This window comes from Equus quagga, chromosome 7 (assembly GCF_021613505.1).
Source record: "Equus quagga isolate Etosha38 chromosome 7, UCLA_HA_Equagga_1.0, whole genome shotgun sequence".
NCBI lineage: Eukaryota > Metazoa > Chordata > Mammalia > Perissodactyla > Equidae > Equus > Equus quagga.
In genome coordinates, this window is record NC_060273.1 from 19,409,410 (window position 1) to 19,431,730 (window position 22,321).

The 22,321-nt window shown below is 42.3% G+C and overlaps 1 protein-coding gene across 2 annotated transcripts; it reads right to left on the reverse strand.

Annotated features, from left to right (window-relative positions):
- Positions 1-75: 75 nt before the first annotated feature.
- On the reverse strand, positions 76-14,200 carry ZKSCAN2 (zinc finger with KRAB and SCAN domains 2). Of its 2 annotated transcripts, none has more exons than XM_046668624.1 (7): positions 13,137-14,200; positions 11,945-12,131; positions 9,767-9,858; positions 9,296-9,419; positions 6,191-6,874; positions 3,526-4,017; positions 76-1,130 (listed from the first exon to the last, which is right to left on the reverse strand). In XM_046668624.1, exons 1-7 carry the CDS (start codon positions 13,539-13,541, stop codon positions 208-210), a joined length of 2,907 nt encoding a protein of 968 aa, XP_046524580.1. In that variant the 5' UTR covers positions 13,542-14,200; the 3' UTR covers positions 76-207. The 2 variants fall into 2 exon arrangements, with proteins under 2 accessions (XP_046524580.1, XP_046524579.1); XM_046668623.1 differs by having other exon boundaries at positions 11,945-12,143.
- Positions 14,201-22,321: the final 8,121 nt, after the last annotated feature.

Here is a 22,321-nt window from a genome sequence, read left to right on the forward strand (position 1 = left end):
TATTAAAGGAGAAGTTGGGACACATAGAAGGAGAGGAACAGACTGATCAAGTTAGAGGCAGAGGTGAGAACAGGGTCCAAGTCGTTAGTTTATTATATCCGCAGGTTACCTTGGGAATTACACTTTATAGCTAAGAAAAGATTGCTTCCGAGAGAGAGATGAGAGTAGAATGGCTAAAGGGACATTCAGGAAGAGAAGAGATCAGCATCAAAAATTTTTCCTGAATTCATCAGTCTTCCCCTTACATGGGTGCTCTGGGGAATATATAGATGGAGAGGGTGGCAGGAATTTTTCTCTCATGTGGACTTCCCGATGTTTGGTGAGAACAGAACTCTTACTGAAATGTTTGCCACACTGCACACATCCGTAGGGCTTCTCTCCAGTGTGTATTTTCCGATGTTCTCGAAATCTTGTACAGTTACTGAAACTTTTTTCACAATCTACACATTTGTAGGGATTCTCGCCAGTGTGGACTCTCCGGTGGGCGCTGAAATGAGAACTGTTGGTAAAGGTTTTCCCACACTCCCCACACTGATAGGGCTTCTCTCCAGTGTGGGTTCTCTGGTGTATAATAAGACTTGAGCTCTGACTAAAGCACTTGCCACATTCTCCACATCTGTAGGGCTTCTCCCCTGTGTGGATTCTCTGGTGGGCCCCAAAGTTTGAGGAGTCATTAAAACTTTTCCCACAGTCGAGACATTTAAACGGTTTTTCTCCCGTGTGAATTCTTTGGTGTCTGATTAGGCTCCTGCTTCTACCAAAGCACTTCCCACAGACACCACACTTAGAAGGATTTTCCTTCTGGTGGGGCATCCGGCACATGAGACGAGCACTCCTTCCAAAGCTTTCTCCGTACTTGAGAAGTCTATAGGGTCTCTTCCCCACCAAAGGCCTCTGCTGCACAACAGCTTTCCCTAAATCTCTAGGCTGGGACACCAGCTTTCCCTGTCTGACGCCTTGAAGGTTTTCCCATTGTCTTCCTGAGATGCATTCCCTTCTGCGATATTTACCTGGATCAGTGTGCTGGGAGACTGCCCTTGCAGACTTTTCTCTCAGTGCCCTATGCTGCTCCATGTCCTTATATGTTACCCGCGTTGCATCCTCCTCAATACTACCTCCAATTTCAAAACCTGAAAAAAAAGACAATAAAAATTTCAGACCAGTCCTGTATTAACATAAACAACATGGCTACAAGGTTTCATATGTTAGGATCCCTGTACACTTCTCTGGCCTCAGGTCCTATTACTCTTTCCTGCCTTGTTTTCATTCAGTTCCATGAACAGCCAATAACAACTAATACAAAGTAGGCCTTCAGAAAAGTTTTCTGAATTGAATTATAATCCAAGCCATTATTGCCCATCCATATCCTGATTAACAGGGGAGCAACTTAGCTTATCCCCCTGAAGTTCCATCCCAATTCATCTTGCTTTCAAATTTCACATCTATACTAAAATACACTATACTACACTAGTGTTTCGAGTAGATTCTAGTTATCAAGTCCAAATTTCTGAATGGATGTCTAAATTCATCAATATCTAATCATATCCCATCCCAGAGTATTTCTTTCTTCTGCTCAAATGTTCCCGTCACTTTGCTTTTCCAGTTGTCTCACACATAGACCACGCTAATTCAAATCTTAATTCTTCCTGTTCCCCAAACTGGAATTATCTTCTCCTCATTCCTTCATCTACATTCCACGTTCACTACAAGGTACACCTTGGATTGCAGCTTTTCCAAGAAGTTTTCTGGACAGAGAGCATAATGTGGTGAAGAGCGACAGGCTTTAATTCAGACACTTCTGTTCTGATTCCATCCTGATCACTTATTAACTATGGATTTGCATTAACTTTTTATTATGGAAAATTCAAACATACAGAAAAGTAGAGAACAGTATGCATAATGAACTTCCAGGAATCACTTACCCAGCTTTAACAATGATCTACTCATGGCCAATCTTGTTTCATCTCCATTCTCATACACTTCCTGCTCCTTCCACCCAGATTATTATGAAGCAAATTCCAGAATCATTTTATTTCACCCATAAATATATCACAAGCTGTGTAACTTAGGCCCCATCCCAGTTTGTTTGATTCTGAAACCCTTGCCTTAAGCATTTTTCTATACAGCCTTGTTTCTACTTGCCAGTTTCAACACTACTTTCCTTCCATATATTCAGTTGGAATTGCTGCTCAGTCCCAAGTAGGGCAGCTGTGGCATGGGTTGGGGAGAAAAGGGCAGCCAACAACCCATTAACCTAAAGGCCCTAATAATGCCATCTTTCACTTAACAGTAGTTGTTCTGAAACGTTCTGATTAGGTCCAACACTATTCTGGGATTTGGAGAAAGTCACAGCTAGTAGTTGGTTCAGATAGAGCCTGATAACTTGATGACAGGTCTGGAACTCACCTTAAAAAACAAGATTCACAACAGATGGTACCAAAGAACTTTCTTTCCTTTGTTTCTGGAGTTATCGAAATCAGGGTTATATAGGACATAACAGTTTCAGCCTTCATACTACAAGTTCCCATATAAATACCACCAGAAAGCCCATGCATGAACATCCTTCTCTAAGGTTTGTTTTGAGTAAGTATACAGTGTTGGAAGGAAAATAATACCAGGTAAGGCTAGAAAGATAAGATGAGCTCAGATTAAGGGATAGTTGTGGAATCTTTATACAAGTCTTATGGAGAAAACTGCTTTAGAGACTTTTACAATCATTTAGGCAAAAGACTGAACTAGGGTACTGGCTGTGGTAACTAAAGGTGTCGTCTGCCTGGATGTAAATAATGAGAGAGAAGACATCAAAAATCTCTCTAAGGTTTTCAGTGTGGATGACCTGTGGGAGTGCACAGGGAAGAGCCCTGGTGTGGGAGTGCACAGGGAAGAGCCCTGGTGTGGGGGTGCACAGGGAAGAGCCCTGGTGTGGGGGTGCACAGGGAAGAGCCCTGGTGTGGGGGTGCACAGGGAAGAGCCCTGGTGTGGGAAGGAGGATGGTGATTTTAGTTTTGAAAAATTTTAAGTCTGTGCTGCTGGTGAGCTGCCCATGGGAACATCCAGCGGTCAGTGGGAAATACACAGGTGGAGCTCAGAACCAGAATAAAGTCTCTCTCTCATTTTGTCTCTATCCTTTTTCTCATGCACATCACACATAACTAAGCTATTTCTATTTTGAGCTTATTGACACACCTCCTTCATCTGAGTTTTTTTCATATTTAATTCCAAATTCTTCTTCCCCCCAGTATTTCCAGGAGATACAAAACAATGTCTGACCCGTACAGACAAAAGCCGAGGCTGAAATCCCAAAGACCAAATCATCCGAATGTAATCTCCTTCCTTGAATAGAAGCTCCATGAGAATAGGGATTTTTTTTAATTCACTGCTATATCCTTTGCTCCTAAAACAGCACAGGACACTCAATTATTTGTTTAATGAATAAATATTCATGAGTGATGTGCCATATCTACCGATTTGTCAGTGAACCGCACTTCTTCCTCTTTTAGTCTACAGCCCCTTCATGATCCTTACCACTTGGGCTTTGCAGTAGACCTGGAGGTCCCTGGAATTCCGGCTCTTGTAAAATTTCCTCCTCACTCATTCTCTCGCTGCCAGAGTCTTCCACCATTGCCTCCAGTGAGGTCTCCTCAGGTTCCCAGCCTGTAGATTCCTGGGGTTCAATCTCAATATCCTCTCTTTCTTGCCTTGAGGGTGATGAGACTTCTTCTGGGGCGTTGGTGGAAGGGGCAGATGCTCGAGAGTTAATCAGGGCATCCATCTCCTTGTAGAATGCGCAGGACTCTAGCATGTGACCATTTTTCACTTTACGGTAACTCTTCTGAAGGCTTTTGAACTTGGTCCGGCACTGCTCTGGTGTCCGCAGGAAGCCAAACTCTCGCAGTTGTTCCGCCACAGCCCCATACAACTTACTCTTCCGATGACAGGCTTGAAGCGCTTCATAAAATCGAGTCTCACGGAGGATATCAAGAAAAGTCTTGGTTTCCTCGTAGCCCCAGTGCACTCCTGCCATTCAAGGACAAAGTTCAAAGATATAAGAATATTATATATTTTCTTCTACACAAAATATAAAGGGTAAAAGAAAACAAATCTCCCTCACAGTAGCAACAGGAACTATGGTACGCCTGGGAATAAGCTTTGCAAGAAACAAGGTCTATATAGAAAAATCTCTAATATTTTACTGAAAGACATAAAAGAACTAGAACAAATGGAGAAACACTATGTTTCTGGATAGGAGGACTCAAGTTGTACAGATATCAATTCTTAAATGAATCTATAAAGTCAAAATCCCAATAGGATTTTTTCATTGAAACTGATAAACTGATCTGAAAGTTTACTTGGCACAGTAAAAATGCAGTCTCTCCAATCTTCCATTGCTATGGTGATTAACTAAGGATTTAGCTGTCTGTCTTCTCAAACACTAATAACAGACTAGGACACCCAACAGGAACTTCTCCCCAAAAGTTTCTCTCTCTTCTTTGACCAATCTTCTTTGAAGACGAGAACTACGTCCAGAGTAGTGTTTGATGTCACTGAGCCCTCTACTTTGAGAGATGCAATGATCTGCAAGACAAGTGGATGTTCTGCTTTTACAGCAGAATATAGCTTCTGAGGATGTGTCTGAATAGTTTCTTAAACATGATTTTTGTGTGTTTTATAATCTATAGTAGGAAAGACTCATTTCTATCCTCTATCTCACTGGGTGGTCTCTTCCAGTCTTATCACTGGATTTTCATATTTGATATCACCCAAGAGCCCCACCCTCATGCCTATGGATTTCCAGATTCATGAATACCTGTACATGCATAATGCATCTTCCCATGTTTTTCCTGAGGTCTGTTTCTTTTGAATAGGTATAATCACAAGTACACTTCCAGCTCTCCTAGCCTGGTTTATTTTTCCATTCTTTCTAAGAACTTACCACCTTCTTGTAAGGTGAAGTAGAGAAACATTACTAATAACAGTGATACCAGGCAATGTTTTATTGCATTTTAGCATTTGCAGACTGCCTTCATCTTACTGTCCCCTTTAACATTAACACCAATCTTGGCCTTCTTAGTCACACTTTACAGATGAGAAAATTGAAGCTCAAAGTAGTTACACGATGCATCTATTGTCACAAGCCATTACCTGGCAGTTTAGCTCTGCATGTCCCAGTCCTCAAATTTGAATACCAGCTTTCTTGAGCATGGTATCTTTTTCTATCCTTTTAATTTCAATGTCTCTGTGTTCTTATATTTAAGATGTATCTCTTATAAGTAACAGATATTTTTTTAAATGTCTGACAGTTTCAGTCTTTTAAGTTTGTAATTAATGACATATTTGGATTTATAACTACTATCTTACTGCTTTTTTCCAATTTGACTCAACTACTTTGCGTTCCTTTTTCTCTCCTTTCTTGTCTTAGAATTTCACTTTTTTCACTCTTTTAACTTTAGTTACACATTCTTTTATTTATTTATTTTTCAATTATTTTATTGAGGTCATAATGGTATATAACATTGTGTAATTTCAGGTGTACATTGTTATTTATTGGTTTCTGTATAGGCTGCTTTGCGCTCAGCACCAATAGTCTAATTTTCATCCATCGCCATACATATGTGCCCCTTTACACCTTTTGCTCTCCCCTCATCCCCTTCCTCTCTGGTAACCACTAATCTGTTCTTTTTATCCATGTGATTGCTTATCTTCCACATATCAGTGAAATCATGCGGTTTGTCTTTCTCTGATTGGTTATTTCGCTTAATTAACATCATACCCTCAAGGTCCAACCATAGTTACACATTCTTTTACTGGTTACCCTAGATAGGATAACAATGTATCCTTGATTTATTGCAATCTAATATAATTGACTGCTTTATACCAATTCTCAGCTAATGTTAGATCCTTAGAACCCTTGACTCCATTTATCTTCCTTCCACACTCCCCAAATACTCAAAATCCATGCTGTTCACTAACTTGAAAAAGGACCTTCCACAGCCACTCAGTGCTGGCACTCAGACTGCACTGGGGAGGCAACAAACACCTGAGAGTACGTTCAGTGATCTGGCCAATCAGAGTGATAAGTGGCAAGGCGTGCGTGACAGCACTCCCCAGGTCTGGTCACTTCTGGATTACTCATATTTCCAGAAGACCACTCCACCCATTTTCATACCAGAAGAAAAAGCACAATTCTTACCACTCAGGTTCTGAAACAAGACAGGGGCACCACGAATCTCAGACTTGCGGATAAATTCAATGCCCACTTCATCACCATCAGATTCTTCTGCTGCTTCTTCCTCCTCCACCAAACTGATCTGTTCTTTAGCACTCATCCCAATTCTTTTCAGTCTGGGGAGAGAAATAATGTCCTTTGGCTTATCAGCAGATGAAGCATGGGCTGCAGGGTTCAACAAAGCATCCATGTCCTCAAAGAAGGCACAGGGTTCTAGCACATGGCCATTTCTCACTTTTCGATAGCTCTTCTGGAGACTTTTGAACTTGGTCCGACACTGTTCTGGTGTTCGGAGGAAGCCACATTCTCGTAACCATTCAGCTACAGCACCATACACCTGGCTGTTTCGGGGACAAGCCTGGAGTGTTTCATAAAAGCGAGACTCTTTGAGAATTGCAAGAAAAGTCTTAGTTTCCTCATAGCTCCAATGCACGCCTGCTATTTTTTCATCTTCTAAACCCCACTGTTGCTGCTTTCTCCATGTTTTCCCTGCATTCCTTACAGGGATCTGAATAGCATGAACTGACTTTTCCTTGATGTAGTTGTTTCGCAGAATATTCCTTTTATTAGAGCAATGTAGACTTATGGCCCATGGCTCCTTTCTTTGCTCCAACTGGGATATCTTGTTAGATGTAGATACTGTACCTCCTACAATAAGAAAAACATATTTCATGCTGGACAGAGAGGTCATCACTACATGCCCCAATCTTCTGCTGTAGCGTGCTCTCCTGGACCACTTGTTCACACCTATCCTTTAAAGGTCTTGTCCAATTCACCTCTCTTCTAGAGCCTTCCTCAACCATAACACTGTACACTATAGTTATTCTTACACGAGTTCTTTGGCACAATCATCTACTACCCTTTTACTTCTCATGTATGTATCACTTCTTTCCCCAGCTAGTTCTTAAAGGAAAACCTTTAAGAGTAAGAAACATTTTATTATATTTGATGCCCTCTCAGTATCTAACATTGTGTTAGGTTCGGAGTATACTCCTAACCAGTATCTGTTAGTTACAAAATAAAGTGTGCTTATGTCTGCTCCCCACGTCCCCTCACCCCAACACACACATATATACACCTACTAGGGCTATGAGAGATGAGAAGTCAAAAATTTTTGGATACATCTGGCAAGGTTAATGGGAAAGAGATGTAAGAATAGAGAAGCAAATTGAGAGTTTGTTACCTTTTGATACTGTAGAGATCAAAATGTCTTAAATTTGAATCCTAGTTCCATCACTTATTTTACTTTTTGATGAAGGGATGTTTCTTAATCTCTCTGAGCCTCAGTTTTCTGGGGAATAATATGATCTATTCAAAGAAAAGCTAGGAATATTTAATAAATGATCATCTGTAAAGTGTCTAATGCCCAGTTAGTATGTAATAAAATTTAGTTTTCTTCTCTAGACAACACACACATGCTTCACGGAATTCCAGAGAAGCAGCATCAAATCAAACCATTCCTAAAAGAACTCTGGGGATGGAGATTTGCTTTTTACTTTTACACGACAGAAATAAGTGTAGGGACAATGAAAGCTCAAACATCTCTAAGAACGAGGTGGGCGATATAAATGAGTGAGGTGGCTGGGGTGAGAACAGCGGCAGTTCAGCATGAGCTCCTTTATTCAGTGCTGGACGACTGGCGCTTATGTGAGAAGATGGGCCCATGGTGCCAGACGTTTGATTTTTCAAGAGATACTGGAAATCCAGATTTATAACTAATTTTAAATCAAAACCCTATGCAAGGAAAAATACATGTGTAGGCTAGATTCAGCTCATGGGCCATTAGTTTACAGTCTATGATGAAAGACTGGGGCAGGCATCTCTGGCCCTAGGTCTTTCCATATGTAATTACATGGGAAGGGGCTGGGCTAAATCTGAATCCTCAAAGTATAGTCCCTATCTTATTTGTTGCAGATTTTACTAAGGACTCTAATTCAGCATTTTACTACGTCTGGATGCTGTGTGATGCAAGGCAATGCTGGGAAACATCTAGTGTGTACACAACCAGGCAGATGGCTGGGATACCTGCTGTTTTGGGAAGAGTGCTTTGTTACTGGTGTGTCATCAGTGTCATCTTGAGTTGCTGTTTTTTTTCAACTGCTTTAATTGCTTTCTAATTATAAACAATTGCTGGTTTATCTTTATTTGTCTATGTGACATGGCCCATTTTATAATCTCTATACTTTAGCGTCTACACACAGCATTGTCCAACAGAACTTTCTGTGATGATGGAAATGTTCTATAACTGTCCTAACACAGCTATTGAATAGCTTAAACATGGCTACTATCACTGAGGAATTCAATTTTAACTTTAATTACTTTTATAAATTTAAACTTAAACAGCCATGTGTGGTTAGGGACTATCCTATTAGACAGCAAAGGTCTACAATATCTACAGTGTGTATTAGTGCACATTTTAGGCCTATTAATTTTATTCATAAGAAGTCTCTGACTTGTAGTTCATGTATGAATTAATCATACTATCTATACTGCTAAAGCAGATGACATAATTGTCCAAAACTTTGCTGATAAAGTGACACTTCAGTGGTTATGTGTGCCTGTAAATTTATGCTATTTAAATAATTCACAATACACACTATCAAGGTTATTGTATTGAAATTACTTTCTTTTCTTCCATTTATAAGATTTCCATGCATCCAACAAATATTTTGCTGGGTACCCACCATATGTCAGACTCTGTGTAAAATGTTGGGGTTACTAGGGTTAAACAAAAATAATTCCTACAAAGACCTTGTGACTTTACGGAGCTTTTACTCTAGTGGATGTGTGTAAGTTTATATTCAAATAATATAAATATGACAGTCATATACTCTCCAATGTTTTAACCATTAAATTATAAGAATATACACATATATATATTAAACTAGAAGAAAGGAATGAATGAGGTAAGAGACCATGGATAAGTGATGACTAGGTCTGGTATGCTAGACCACAGAAATGATTAGACAACCCACAGAGGTCCATTAAGAGTTAACATTTATAACTATTTTATCATCAGCAGATCAGAAATCCCCAAATCTTTTGTTTGTAAAGGGAAAGAATCCTTACCCAGGGAGACCATGTTCCCAACATTCTCCTTCCTAATATCCCGGTAGAGGTCTCTGTGAGCAGGAATCTGATGCACGCTCTTGTAGGGAAAACCTCTTGCCATGTGGACATCTTTCACCGGTCCCTGTAATAACACTAACAGTAATGACTACCAAGATAACCACCTGGGTCTTCAAAGGATGAATAATCATGGATGATGCATAGACGGCCCTGAAGGAGAATTAAAATCAAGGAACAAAGTGTATGTTATGGGCCATATGAGGCAGAAGATACTATAAAGAATCATAAGAGAGACAATCCAGCAAGGAGTCCCATTACTCAGAAGGCTGGGTCCAGTTTTTTTCTGGAAAAGGAACAAGAGGAAGAAGTCTCATGGAGGGAGTACACAAGTTTGAGGATAGGGAAGGTGTAGGAAATCTTCGTGGCTGAATACCCTAGGAAGGAAGGCCAGAGAGAACAACTGCAACTTACCTGGGACCCAACAGGAAGACATGTGGTTGTTACTTCCTGATCTCTGGTATTCCATTCATCAGCAGGGGCAGGAACCCAGGGAGAAGGCCGAGCTATAAGAAGAGAAAGAAACAATGAGTGTTCTGGAAACTGGCCCTTTAGTTCATGCTGCTTCTCCTTTTAAGAAAAGAAGATGTATAACAAAAAACAACAAATATAAATTGATCGTTTTCTCAATGAGTTTAGAACAATGCTCCAAATCACAGTACCCTAAAGCAGGGCTCACAAACACAAATGTTTTAGGGAGTAAGCAGGTAAAGTACATCATGAAAGGGGCCAGGTAAGGACTGTGGGGAACTGGAGAGCACATGTCCCATTGAAAGGGTATAGCCAATGTGCAGCTCCAGCTGACGCTGCATTGTGAGACTATGCCACTGGTACAGCCAGAGCTTCCAGTTTTTCAAGAGAAGCCAGAAATCTGGTCATTCACATACAATCTCAAAAGATTTTAAACCTTGAGAACTAAAAAAACAAATAAAATTCCAAAACCAAAAACTCTTTGGAGACAAAACAAAACAAGTCTAGCTTTCCAGGTGAGTTACCAGTTTGTGATCTCTAGTATAAGTTAATATCCTATGAGTGAATATTGTCCTTAAGAAGTTAGCATACGTAGACGTGTATGGACATTGCAGGCAAACATACGCCTTGAAAGATGGAAGGAAAATATATAAACTGATATACAGCACAATCTGTGGTCTAACTTCTACTCTAGAACTCACTATCTAGGGAAAACTTCAAGAATAAATATTACTATGACGAAGAACTCAGAAGCTTGCTCCACTACTTTCTACAGAAGCAAATCGAATCACTTCCTTGGAAACATATTATTCCTTGAGGCACATACAGCTCCTCCTTTAGAATGAACTCATCTCTCTGCCATATCGATCCCTCAAATGATCTGTCCTCTACATCCCAGTAAGTACCTCAACAGAACAAACTTTCCACTTTAGGAATTCCTTATCACTCTGGGATGGCAAAACCCAGAAACACCATGCATTTATCAGACTAAGCTTATCAGCATCTAATCCATGTGAACGAGGAAACTCTGATGCTAATGAACACATCCTGGATAATTCAGAAACTATTAATATTTGTAATGCATTCTATCATGATATGAATTTGAGGAGGGATCGGGAGGTGGGGTACAGTAGTTGCGAATCTCACCATCTGGTGAGGGTTGTATAAGTCAGACAGATTTGAAGTTTAAAAATAATTGTGCCATTATGGGAGGAAGGTAACTAACAAGTATTGAGTGCTATAATGCTGCGGCCCTTTTACACTGCCTCATTTAATCTATACTAACCACCGTACTTTCCTTCTACAGATGAGAAAATGGAAAGTTTGAGAAGTTATGTAACCTGACCAAGGCCACACAGGTAAAGAATGACAGAGGTAGGTTGTGAACCCAGGCTGTCTGTCTGTAAAGGCTAATCTCTTAACCTCTCTGCATAAATGCTTCTTTTCATATTACTTGACCAAGATCACACAGAGAGAGGGGCAGAGACAGGAAAGAAACTCAAATCTTTTTACTGTGGATTCAGGGATCTGTCTATTCCTCTCTTTTAAACCTAAGACCACATTGCAGGGAATGGAGAGATCACAGTGGACTGGGAAGGACAGGAGATTCATTTCCTTTTTTTGACTTGATTCATTAATGCCCAGGGCAGCTGTGAACATCAGTGATCCTTTCTGTATGAAGTCTTATTGTTTATCCCTCTCATATGCCACTTGTGTGATGCCTTACTCGTGAGTCCATTTTTGAAAATAAAAGTCTTATTTCCCTTTCCAAACAGTTTTTCAAGTTGTTTATAGTCAGCCAAGAACATATACACATATACACAAGACAGGACTAAAAAACACAAGCCTACTGTAGAATGGAGATTGTTAAATAACATTGCAAGACCTCCAGGCCAGCCTGGGCAATCTAATTTTTCCCAGATTCCATCTTTTAAGGTCTCTTTTATGTATGTCACACATATTCCCAACTCTTGAAGCTAATGAAGTCTTTCTTCCCAAATATTTAATCTATTTTTAATATGTATGGAGGGGACCCTACTCTGGGCAAATCACAGTGTTAGGGCTGCAAAATAAATCTGCCATGGTCTCTACACTGGGCATGCTCTGAGTTCTTCTCCTTACCATTCTTGGGTAAGGGCCGATGCTCTCTCTTTCGGTTCAGCTGCTCCTGGTGTCCTGAGTGGAGGCTTCCAGCTTCCTCTGGAGACACTACTCTGTGTTGGGTCTCCACCTGCTCTGGCTGAAAGTCTGCCACCTCCCATGTTGCTCTGAGTGGGGGTTGCTTCTCTGAATGCACAGGACTGTTAACCTGGGAAATAAACTCAATGCCATAATGGAAAGAGGGAGGAAAAGAGGGCCAAATCAGGATCAAAGTCCCCCAAGAAGGATAGCAAAGAAGGACAGAAGATGCAAAAAAGAATGAAAATTGCATTCCATTCCCAATGGAGTCTCTGAGGGTGTTGGGTTAACAGTACTGTCCAGAAGTCTGGGCATAAGGCAACAGGAGAGTGCTCTTTATTAATACACCCCGGGTAAGATCTGTCAGGAGTGAAATACAGAGACTCACTGTTAACAGAATAAACATTACTTGAGTTCTCACGAATATTAGGTTCACGGAGAAGTAAAAGTTATCAGAACACAAATAAATTCACTAGTAAACTGAAAACTTACAAAATTAATCTGCCCATGTAACATCTATCCCCGACCAACACACCAACCTGCTGATAGTCAGATCTTTACACAAATGCATATCCTTTGCAAGGTGAAACGGCAAATGTTGCAGGATTTCATGAGGTTAATGTAAGGGCTGTTGGAAAACAACTAGAAGAGCATGCAAAGCCACTGACAAATGAAGATTAGCAGTTAAACTGGAGAAGAGTGAGAAGGATGATGGATTTGAGGGCACTTCAGAAGACCCAGATTAGAGTATTAAAGGATTAGAGAGGGCCATGGGATAACTGACCAGGTCCTTTCTTTCTTTTATGGAGGGGGGCAGGAAGGGCAAAAATCGCCCTCTTTAGGATCAAGCTGCAAGTCAAAACCTGTGAAGCATACTTATTGTTCTCTCATAATTTTGCAGAGAAACATTATGCCAACGATTTAAAACAAATACTTAGGCTCATAGTGTTTAGTTTTGTTCGCAAGATATTTCAACCAAAGCTTTTCTTTTTCTACTTAAATGAACTTCTGATTCTTTAAAAGTCTTTCATTAGTACTATTTATCCTTCCATAACGAACACTTAGGCATCCCTGCCCGTCTGCCTTTCCCACCCGCTTCTTTCTAAATATAAAAATTTGGAAAATCCTGTCTCACCTGCTGTCTTAGTTTTCCAGTCTCTTTCTCCAAATGGATTACCAGGGCCACCGCCTCCTCTCCACTCTCCGGACACTGCTTCTGTGCCCACGCCTGTATCTTCTCGGGTAAAATGGTGAGAAACTGCTCAATCACCAGCAGCTCAAGGATCTGCTCCTTGGAACGCACTTCTGGCTTCAGCCAGCGGCAGCAAAGTTCCCAGAGTTTACTGAAAGCTTCATGGGGTCCGGTCACATCCGCATAACAGAATTGCCGGAAGCATTTGCGAAAGGTCTCAGACTCAGAGCTATCGGATCTTTCCAGAAGGGGCTCCGACGCCCACTCGGGGTCCTTTTCCATCTTCATTATTAGGCATCCCTCAACCTCCAGGGGCGCGTGGATCGGAGAGTCCAGGGACGCAGCCATGCTCCAACCCAGGGCTCAGCCTCACGTCTAGCTCAAAGTAGACTCAAATAAACCAAATCTCCGAGGGCCATCTGCTTAATGGTTTTGGAAGTATGGGAAGGTAGACAGGGAAAACGGCAGGGTCAGCAGAAACAGGGTACGCCAGGCTGATTAATCAAATCTATCCCAGGCCCTTGAAAAGGTGAGCGTATATCCTGAGGTCCAAACACTCGGCCTCTTCTCCAAACAAAGTGTGTCTCCGCGACGTGGGTTTCCACGGTGCAGCTCTTTTAGTGCAGTGTCGGAACCAGCCAGGGAGAAAAGCCCCAGGACTGAGCGAAAGATGGGCGGGGGCGGACAGGCGGCCGGGAGGGGGTGTGTCACGTACCCCGGGGTCGGGCTCGCGGGAGGCGAGGCCCTGAGTGGGTGGGGCCGGAAGTGCAGGCCCCGCCCGGCCCCGGGTTCGAGGCTAGAGGCTCGGCGGCGCGCCCGGGCCCCGGCGGGTGGCCGGTGAGGGCCGGCGGTGTCCGGGGCCAGCGCCTGGTTTTCCGGGCCCCAGAAAGGCCGCAAAAAACCTGCGCACGCCGAAGAACGGGCGCGAAGCAGTTCCACCCCTAAGGGGAAAGAAGCCGCGGGGAGCAAGCGGGGCCTCGCAGGGGGAAGGTGCCGGATCCTCGCGAGCGATGCCTTCCGCTCCGCCCGCCGACTGCGCGGGGGGCGCTGGGAGCCGCGGCCACGCATGCGCCGCCCGCGCCCGCGCGCCGCGGCGTCCGGCAGAAGCTTTCTCGCCGGCGAGGGGCTGGGAGGAGGGGGCTGCATCCTCGACTCTCGCGAGAGCGCGCAACGCAGTGACTCGCGGCTGAGGGACTTTAGGAATAAGGAGGGGCGCGGAGGATCTTCCCCTGGCGGAGGGACGTAGGGGGCACCAAGTAGACATTTTGCGGGAGACGGTGGAACGGAATAAGAAAGGGCAGTAGGAGTCCGCCTCAGCCCGGGGAACCTGGGAGGTGGGGAGACGTCTCTGAGGTGGAGGAGCACTAGTGGGGAGGCGGCGCAGTCCTTTCTGCCGCGGAAGCGGGTGTGGGGAGCCGGACTCCTTTGCCTGGCGGAGGGACAATGTGGAGGATGTGTTAGTCGCAGAGGGATTCTGTCGCCTGCTGGCGGGTGTTTTGCAGGCGGCGACCCTCGGGGGACCCTCGGCGGGACCCGCTTCTTTTGCGGAGGGACACGGGCGTAGCAGTGATGCATCCCCTGCGGCCGCATCTGTAAATGAGCCCATCCTTTCCCCGAGGGGCGGTGCGAGGGTCGTCTCTTCGCCTTGGGCTGCTTCCTGCCCCGGGCTCTGGCGCAGTCCGTGTGGCTAAGCCTGATCCGAGGGGTTCTCTGGGTCAGAGTCCGCCGACTGGGCTCCAGCTTCCTCCCTCCTCGGGTGCAAGGATGAGCTGTGCTCGTCTCCTAGCTGCTGTGGAACCGCGGAAGTATGCCTGCTCGCCGGCCCATCTATCCATCCCTTTATTGATGAGATGCCAGGTAGTGTTTCAGGCACTTGGCATACGTCAGTGGGGAAAACAAAATCCCTGTTCTACCGATAGCCTATTAGAAAACAAAACCTAGTGACTTTCCTTTCTCAGGGAATGTCTTAGTTTAAACTTGACGTGCAAATTCTAGCAGCCCAGGGGCTAGGCTATATTTAATGCTTATTTCCGTAGCAGGCACTGTGTGAGGAAGGGTCGGAGAGAATCTACTGGGCATCTGGTATATGCCAGGGGTTGCTTTACACAGCTGCCTTCACATAGCTTTTCTTTCTATCATTTCTTTTTTCTCTTTAATGTTTTTTGATCACCTATGTTCTGCCAGACATGGTGATAGGTTGTGAGCAAAAGCAGGGTCCCTGCTGCTGCTGAGCTTTCAGTCTGGTGGGAGGGGCAGGCGTTAATCAAATAATCCACAAACTAAGGTACAGTTGTGACTGCGGCAGGTACTGCAAGAAGAGGAAGGTGGTGTTGAGAATCGATGTACATTCGAGGGATTTGACCTAGTCAGGAGGTCTGGGAGGTTTCTTTGAAGAAGTAAAGCTAGGGATGAGATCGGAAGGAGGAGTCAGAGCTGATTAGGCAAAGTGTAGTCCTCACGGAAACCCCATAAAGCAGATATGAATGCCTCGGCTCTAGAGGACATTGAGATCTCAGCGAGATGATGTAACTACCGAAGGTTACTTCCGATTAAGTGGCAACCCGGGATTCAGATTCAACTAAGAATAGAGTCTTTTATGTGCTCCTTGGGCACTTTGGTGGTTTTAGGAGAGGCAAGCGTCACAGGTAGCTCAGGGACTTTACAGAGCGGGGGTCACCAACTCGAAAGCCTGCAGGGCTGAGGCAGATAACAAAGGAGGGAAGTAGGCAGAGTATAAAGCAATAGGGAATGGTGGGTCCTGCAGGGAAATGGAGGCCACGTTTTTTGTCTAAATGAAACAGCCAGGTAAAATGATCACACTCTTAAGTAATTGGCAAATACATTGATCTGTCTTCTCCATTAGAATGTTAGAATGTTAACTCAATGAAGGAGGACCCTTTTTTTTTTTTTTTTTTTACCATATGTGCCAGGTGCTGACGGTAGTATCTCATGCATAGTAGGTACTCATTCTCATCTGTTGTGCATAGCCTCTGAGCAATTCTTCCCACGTGTGCAAGTTTCACAGATTTTCAAGTACTTTTACATTCATTTTCTTATTTTATCCACTTGTCTCCCTATTGGCTCCTTATTTGCTTCTGACATGGCTGCTGCATGAAAAACCCCTACAAACCCCTGCCGCCTAGGGAAGTATTTAGGTGTGTCTTCCTTTTGTACCTCTCCACTCTCTTCATATTTTAGCTCATCTCCATACCAATGTACTTGGCATGTCTTGGTTCCCTCTACTTATCTAGTCTGTTTTATATGTAAACAAAGTCTTTTTGTTGTTGTTTTGGTTCTGACCTAGAACTTTAGATATTGACCTTGGGCCCACCATCACGACTGGGCACCCCTTCCCTACACTTAGCCCCAGCCCCTGCAAGTCCAAGCTGCCCCCAGCTGCTGCTTGTCAGGAGAGCTGCATGAAAGGTTTCATTTCTTAGAAACTGCTTTGCTGAGATATCTTGCTCCAGAAGAAGGTGATCATCCCTAGACATCTGAACTTCCTGTTCCATCACATGGACTTGAGCAAGACAGAATCTCAAATCTGCATGGGATAGTTAGAGCCTACTCTCACTAAAGCTCCTCTTGGAGCAGAGGGTAGTGGAGCTTGCTCTTCATTATCTCTTAGGTGCAGGATAAGATCTTCAGGAATCGTTATTTTTTTGGTGGCTTCTCAGTAGCACACGCACACAAACAACTATATATTTTAATGGAAAAATTTACAACATATAAAAAAGTAGAATTCTCATATTCTCATCTTCCAGCTGTAACAGTTAACAACTCATGTTCAGTCATGTCTTCCCTATACTTTAACCACACCCCTGGTCTTGGATTATTTTGAAGCAAATCCCAGACATTATGTTATTTCATTTGTCACTATCAGAATGTATTACTAAAAGATAGGGACTCCCATTTTAAGCATAACTTCAATATCATCATAAACTCTTCCTAATAGCATCGACAATTCTTTAGTATCATCTCTTTTTAAACAGCTTATTTGTTTGAAAGGTGTTTTGCAAAGGAAGAAAGGGTCATAGATGCCAGACAGGTATAAAAGAACAAATGTGCTCCACATTTTCTAGTTAAGTGTTTACATTTACTTCAGCATGAAAATATTGGTGCCTTGGGAACAGAAGAGCAGATTGTCAAAAAGGTAGTGAATTAATATAGGTCAATAAATGAAGCGGGTCATGCTATTTGGAGACATCTTGGAGGAGTGATTATTTTCTTAAGATGCTATCCTCTGAGTTGACCCAAACCCAGGGGCACTCTCGTCCCATGATCCCAGAGAAACGTTCATACCAGGCTTTCCTTGGTAGTGTATCTGATATCATAGCTGTCATTTTACAAGCAGCCTTAGAGTGACCTTTTGCACAGTATGACTCTGTCCATGGTGCTGATCCACCATTCCTTTGGCCAGCAACCAGAGGAACTATAACTTGCTTTTGGCCAGTGGGATTTAATGTAGAGTTACTATGAAAGTGGACATTAAAAGGAGTGCTATCTATGCCTATGCTAAGTTAAAAAAAAATCTAAGCTGGAGAATTTCCTAGTAATGCCAGTTACTTCTTATTTTATGTCCTGAAAAGCCAGTCCATTTCTTTAAAAATTGGAAGTGAAAAGGTTGGGTATGTGTGTATTGATGTGTCTATTTCAGACATAGTATAAATATTTTCAAGTATTTCTTAACCAAGCTATAACTAATTGAAAGAAATTTCCATTTCACAAATTAGAAATTGCCTCTTCCACTGGTTCATTAATGATAGTCAGATAGTTGACAGAATGACAACCATTAAAATGTTCCAGTTTCTTTCACTCCATTGGGAAGTACAATAATGAGAAGTTCTCAGCTATTTCTTTATATACATACATGATAGTCAAAAATTTTTTGCTGCATATCTCTCTGTGAGGCACCATGCTAGACATTAGTGGGATAGCTAGATACATAAAACATAGCACTTTTACTCAAAGTATTAACAGTAAAATGGGTAAAACTAGTCATAGAATTGTCATATATTAGAATAAATGTCATGGTAGAGATATGCATAAAGACCTGTGACAGTACAGAGTAATTGCCCCTCTGGCTACCAGAAAAAGCTTTATAGAGGAAACCTTGAAGGATGTTTAGTAGGAGGGGGAAGAAAAACATTCCAAAGAGAAGTAACATCATGAGCATGAGTGGTATTTTCATGTAATGGTAAGAAGTTGAGTGTGCCATGAACTTAGTATGGGGGAAGGATATGGTGGGAAATGAAGTTGTGTGCACAGGTTGGAGGGATGTGATGAAGACAATGGAAAGTGTACCCATTGCTGTCGGAAAATGGGGGCATCTCTGTTTCTGCGAGAAAGAGTTCTCTACCATATAGACCCCTGGGCTATAGTCACTATGGAAATAATGTGATGATAGAGTACTTTGCATACAGGGATTTGAAGAAGATGATTTCTAGGATCTAGTAATTTTTGTGTGCATCCACTTATCCATTAAATACATATATAGAAGCTAATTATGTTTCAGGTAAAGTATTGAATACTGAAGACAAAGTGATGAAAGACATCCCTGCCCTTAAGGAGCTTATATTCTAGTGGAGATTGGAGAAGGAGACACATAATATACAAGTAAGCATATAAATAAACAGGATAATTGCCGTTTGTTGTTGTAAATACCAAGAGGTAAATAAATAGGATGATGGGACAGACAGTAACTGGGCAAGGGTTTCTTTAGAAAGTTTGATCAGGGAAAAGTTTCCCTAAGGTTTGCTGTTTGAGCAGGAGTCTGCAGGATGAGCAGGAACTATGAATGTGCAGAGTGGAAGAGCATTCCTAGAGGGGGAAATAGCAAGTGTATGTCAAGACCTTCAAGTGGGAAATAGTGTGAAGTGTTCTCCAAACTGAAAGGAGACCATTGTTGCTGGGGCACAATGAGCAAGGGGAGGGATGGAACCAGAGTAAATCACAGAGGCAGGCGGGGGCCAGGCCACGTTGAAAGAGCCCTGTGGGCCGTGGTAAGGTGTTGTAATTGATTCTAAAGATTGACATTTAAGGATTTTAAGCTGTGACATGATCTGATGTATGCTTTAACAAAATCACACTGGATGAGGTTGAAAGTGTATTGGCAAGAGTAGGGGGGAGTGAGAGTAAAGGAAGAGTGACCAGCTCTGGGCCTGTAGATTTAGTTCTAGGAAAAGGTGATGATGGCTTGGACTTGAGTGTGACAATAGAGGTGGAGAGAAATGGATGTGTTCTATATATTTTGAATGCAGAACTGTCAGGACTTGTAATAACTTGGTTTTGGAGCATAAGAGAAAGGGAGGGATTGAAGATGGCTCCTAGGTTTTTAATTTGAGCAACTGGGTTGATGGCACTACAGTTTTTTATATGGGGAGAACTGGTAGGGGCCTGTTTTTTGGAGTGAAGTGGTGGTGGGGAAAATCATTAATTCCGTCTTGGACACAATAATTTTGAGATCTCTATTAAATATGTAAGTGTCAAGGAGACAGTTGGGTAGACCTCAAGGGAGAGGCCAGGGGTAGAGATATAAATTTGTAGGTCATCAGCATATGTTCAAAGCCATCAGATTTGATGAAAACATATAGGGAAAGAGTATAGATATAGAAGGGGAGAGAAGGTAGGCCTGTGACCTCCAGCACCCCATCATCAAGCAGGCAGTAGAGGAAGAGAGTTGTTAGGGGTTAAATTGTGTTCCCTCAAGATGCATATGTTGAAGTCCTAACCCTGGGACCTCAGAATGTGACCTTATTTGGAAATATGATTGTTGCAGATGTAATTAGTCAAATTAAGATGAGGTCATACTGGAGTAGAATCAGCCCCTAATCCAGTGTGACTGGTATCCTTATAAAAAGGGAAAATTTGGAAATAGATACACATGCAGGAAGAACTCCATGTGAAGATTGGGGTTATGCTACCACAAGCCAAAGAACTACCAGAAGCTGGGAGAGAGGCCTGGAACAGAAACTTCCCTGGAGCCTTTAGAGGGAGGATGACCATGCTGACACCTTGATTTTGGACTTCTGGCCTCCAGATCTGTGAAATGATAAATTTCTGTTAAGCCAGTCAGTTTGTGGTATTTTGTTATAGCAGTGCTGGCAGACTAATAGAAGAATCTAGTATAGACGGCTAATTAGAAGTCACCAGAGAAGTAAAAGGAAAACCACTAGAGTGTCGTGTCATGGCAGTCAAGGAAAGCAAGTGTTGCAAGAAGGGAGTGGCCATTTTTATTAAAGGCTGTTGAGAGATTAAACGGAGGATAGAGAAAGGACTATTAGATTAGATTTTGCAATGTATTTGGGGATTCTTGTCCCTCTCACCTCTCATATTTGAAATTGCCATTCAATATTCACCTCTTGATGATGATTTTGATTATATCAGCTTATCTTCAGCTGTTAGAAGAGACTGAGTATGCTGCCAGGTAGCATGAGCTGGTAGCTTTTCTTCTGGTTTGAGTGTTTCCCATATCTCTTGGGAGTCGCAAGATACTTTTGGTATCTGTGTCTTCCTTTGTGTCCATAGTCACTACTTTATTCTATAGGAAAAAGTAGTTGCTGCCTACTCTCTAGTGGCATAAGAGTCTCAATAAATGAGTTGAGCACCCAATTGCTCTAAACTCAGTTCTCCAATTACTCCGTTCACCATTCACTACCCACTGCTTCCTATTCTGAATTTGGACCACCCCAGAACCACTCCCATCTTCACAAGCAATCCCCTCCTGCATTTATCTTTAGCTCTTTTTCTTCTGTTCAGAATTTATGGCCCATTGCTGCACCTTTTCTTGATTTTCATCAGTTATGTATTTATTATTTAACAATATCTTTCCTTGGGTCATTTCTAAGAATATGGACTGGAAGCAGAGGGAGGCACATGCATATGTTCTGATGTCATAGTTAAATGCTCTGATACATTTTTTGTGGATTGATTTTGATTCCATTATCATGCCATGTTTGTGCTCTAATCAGAATTAACTGGCGAATCTCCTTAGACATTTCTTCTGAGCTATGCTATTTGAATTAACAGCACCAGTGGTAATTCCCAATAAATGTGGCTGTTATTTATTGACTTAACAAATAATTTGTTAATTATTTACTATGTACATATCACAGCTGGCTATACAGAGAAATATAATATGGGATCTGTATTCTTAATGAATTTATGATCTACTTGGGAGAAAGAGGCATCCACATGAAGGATATTAAATAACAATGCAGGAATTAAGCAACATGAAGTCTTTCTTGACCAGGGCTATTTCAGTTGTGAGTGAAGACCATATTAAGTTAAAAAAAGTGTTACCTGGTATATTCTAGTGTCTAGAACAGTGCCTGGCACACAGTAGGTTTTAATAAATATTTGTTAAATGAATGAATAAAGGGAATTGATTGTCTCAAATAACTGAAATGTCCAGGGAAAGTGTAGGTTCAGGCATAGCTATATTCAGAGATCCAGATTGTGTCCTTAGGCATTTCTTTCTTTATTTGGCTTTGCTTACTTCTGAACTGGCCTTATTTTCAGGAAGGTTCTGTCTATCATTTGGTGACTGCTGGTCTTTTGAAAGAGAGTACCCCCTTCCCCTTTTTGTCAATAGTTTCAGCAAAAGTCCTGCGGCTGATGCTCATAGGGTTGACTTGGGTCATGTGGTCAGCCCTGAACCAATCATTGTGACCAGAGGATAGAATACTTGATCAGTCAGGCCTGAGTCACATGTCCATCCCTGGAGCAGAGCCTTCTGAGCCACATGGACCATGAGCTTGGAATGGCTTTTTTGTCTCAAAGAAAAGATTGGGTAAGTGTTACTACCAGAAGAAGGAAAAAAGGTTGCTATACAGTTAAAACCAATGGATGTTCACTCTCCTACTAGGCCCTAGTATAAGAGGTGTCATAAGACAGGACATAATTTCACATGATTGTATCAGGTAATGAGAGCTCAGTTCAAGGGATTTGGAAGTGATCAAAGCAAACTTCGTGGAGGAGGTTGAAATTTAGTTAAGCTTGAGGAATGAGCAGGAATTGACTTGACAAAGAAAAGGAATTCTAGAGGTGGGTGGGAAAAGAGTACATTTAATGGACCAGAGTGACCTGAGCAGATAATTGGTGAAGGAGAGGGAGGTTGGAAATGCCAG

What these genes read in the sequence shown, in the direction of transcription:
- ZKSCAN2 (XM_046668623.1), bottom strand. Translation starts at nt 13,541, where the DNA reads ATGGCTGCGTCCCTGGACTCTCCGATCCACGCGCCCCTGGAGGTTGAG. An exon ending in TCGGCCCTTACCCAAGAATG is followed by an intron (nt 9,859 to 11,944) that starts GTAAGGAGAAGA and finishes CTCTTCTTATAG; the next exon opens with CTCGGCCTTCTCCCTGGGTT. An exon ending in TCTACTGCAAAGCCCAAGTG is followed by an intron (nt 1,131 to 3,525) that starts GTAAGGATCATG and finishes CTTTTTTTTCAG; the next exon opens with GTTTTGAAATTGGAGGTAGT.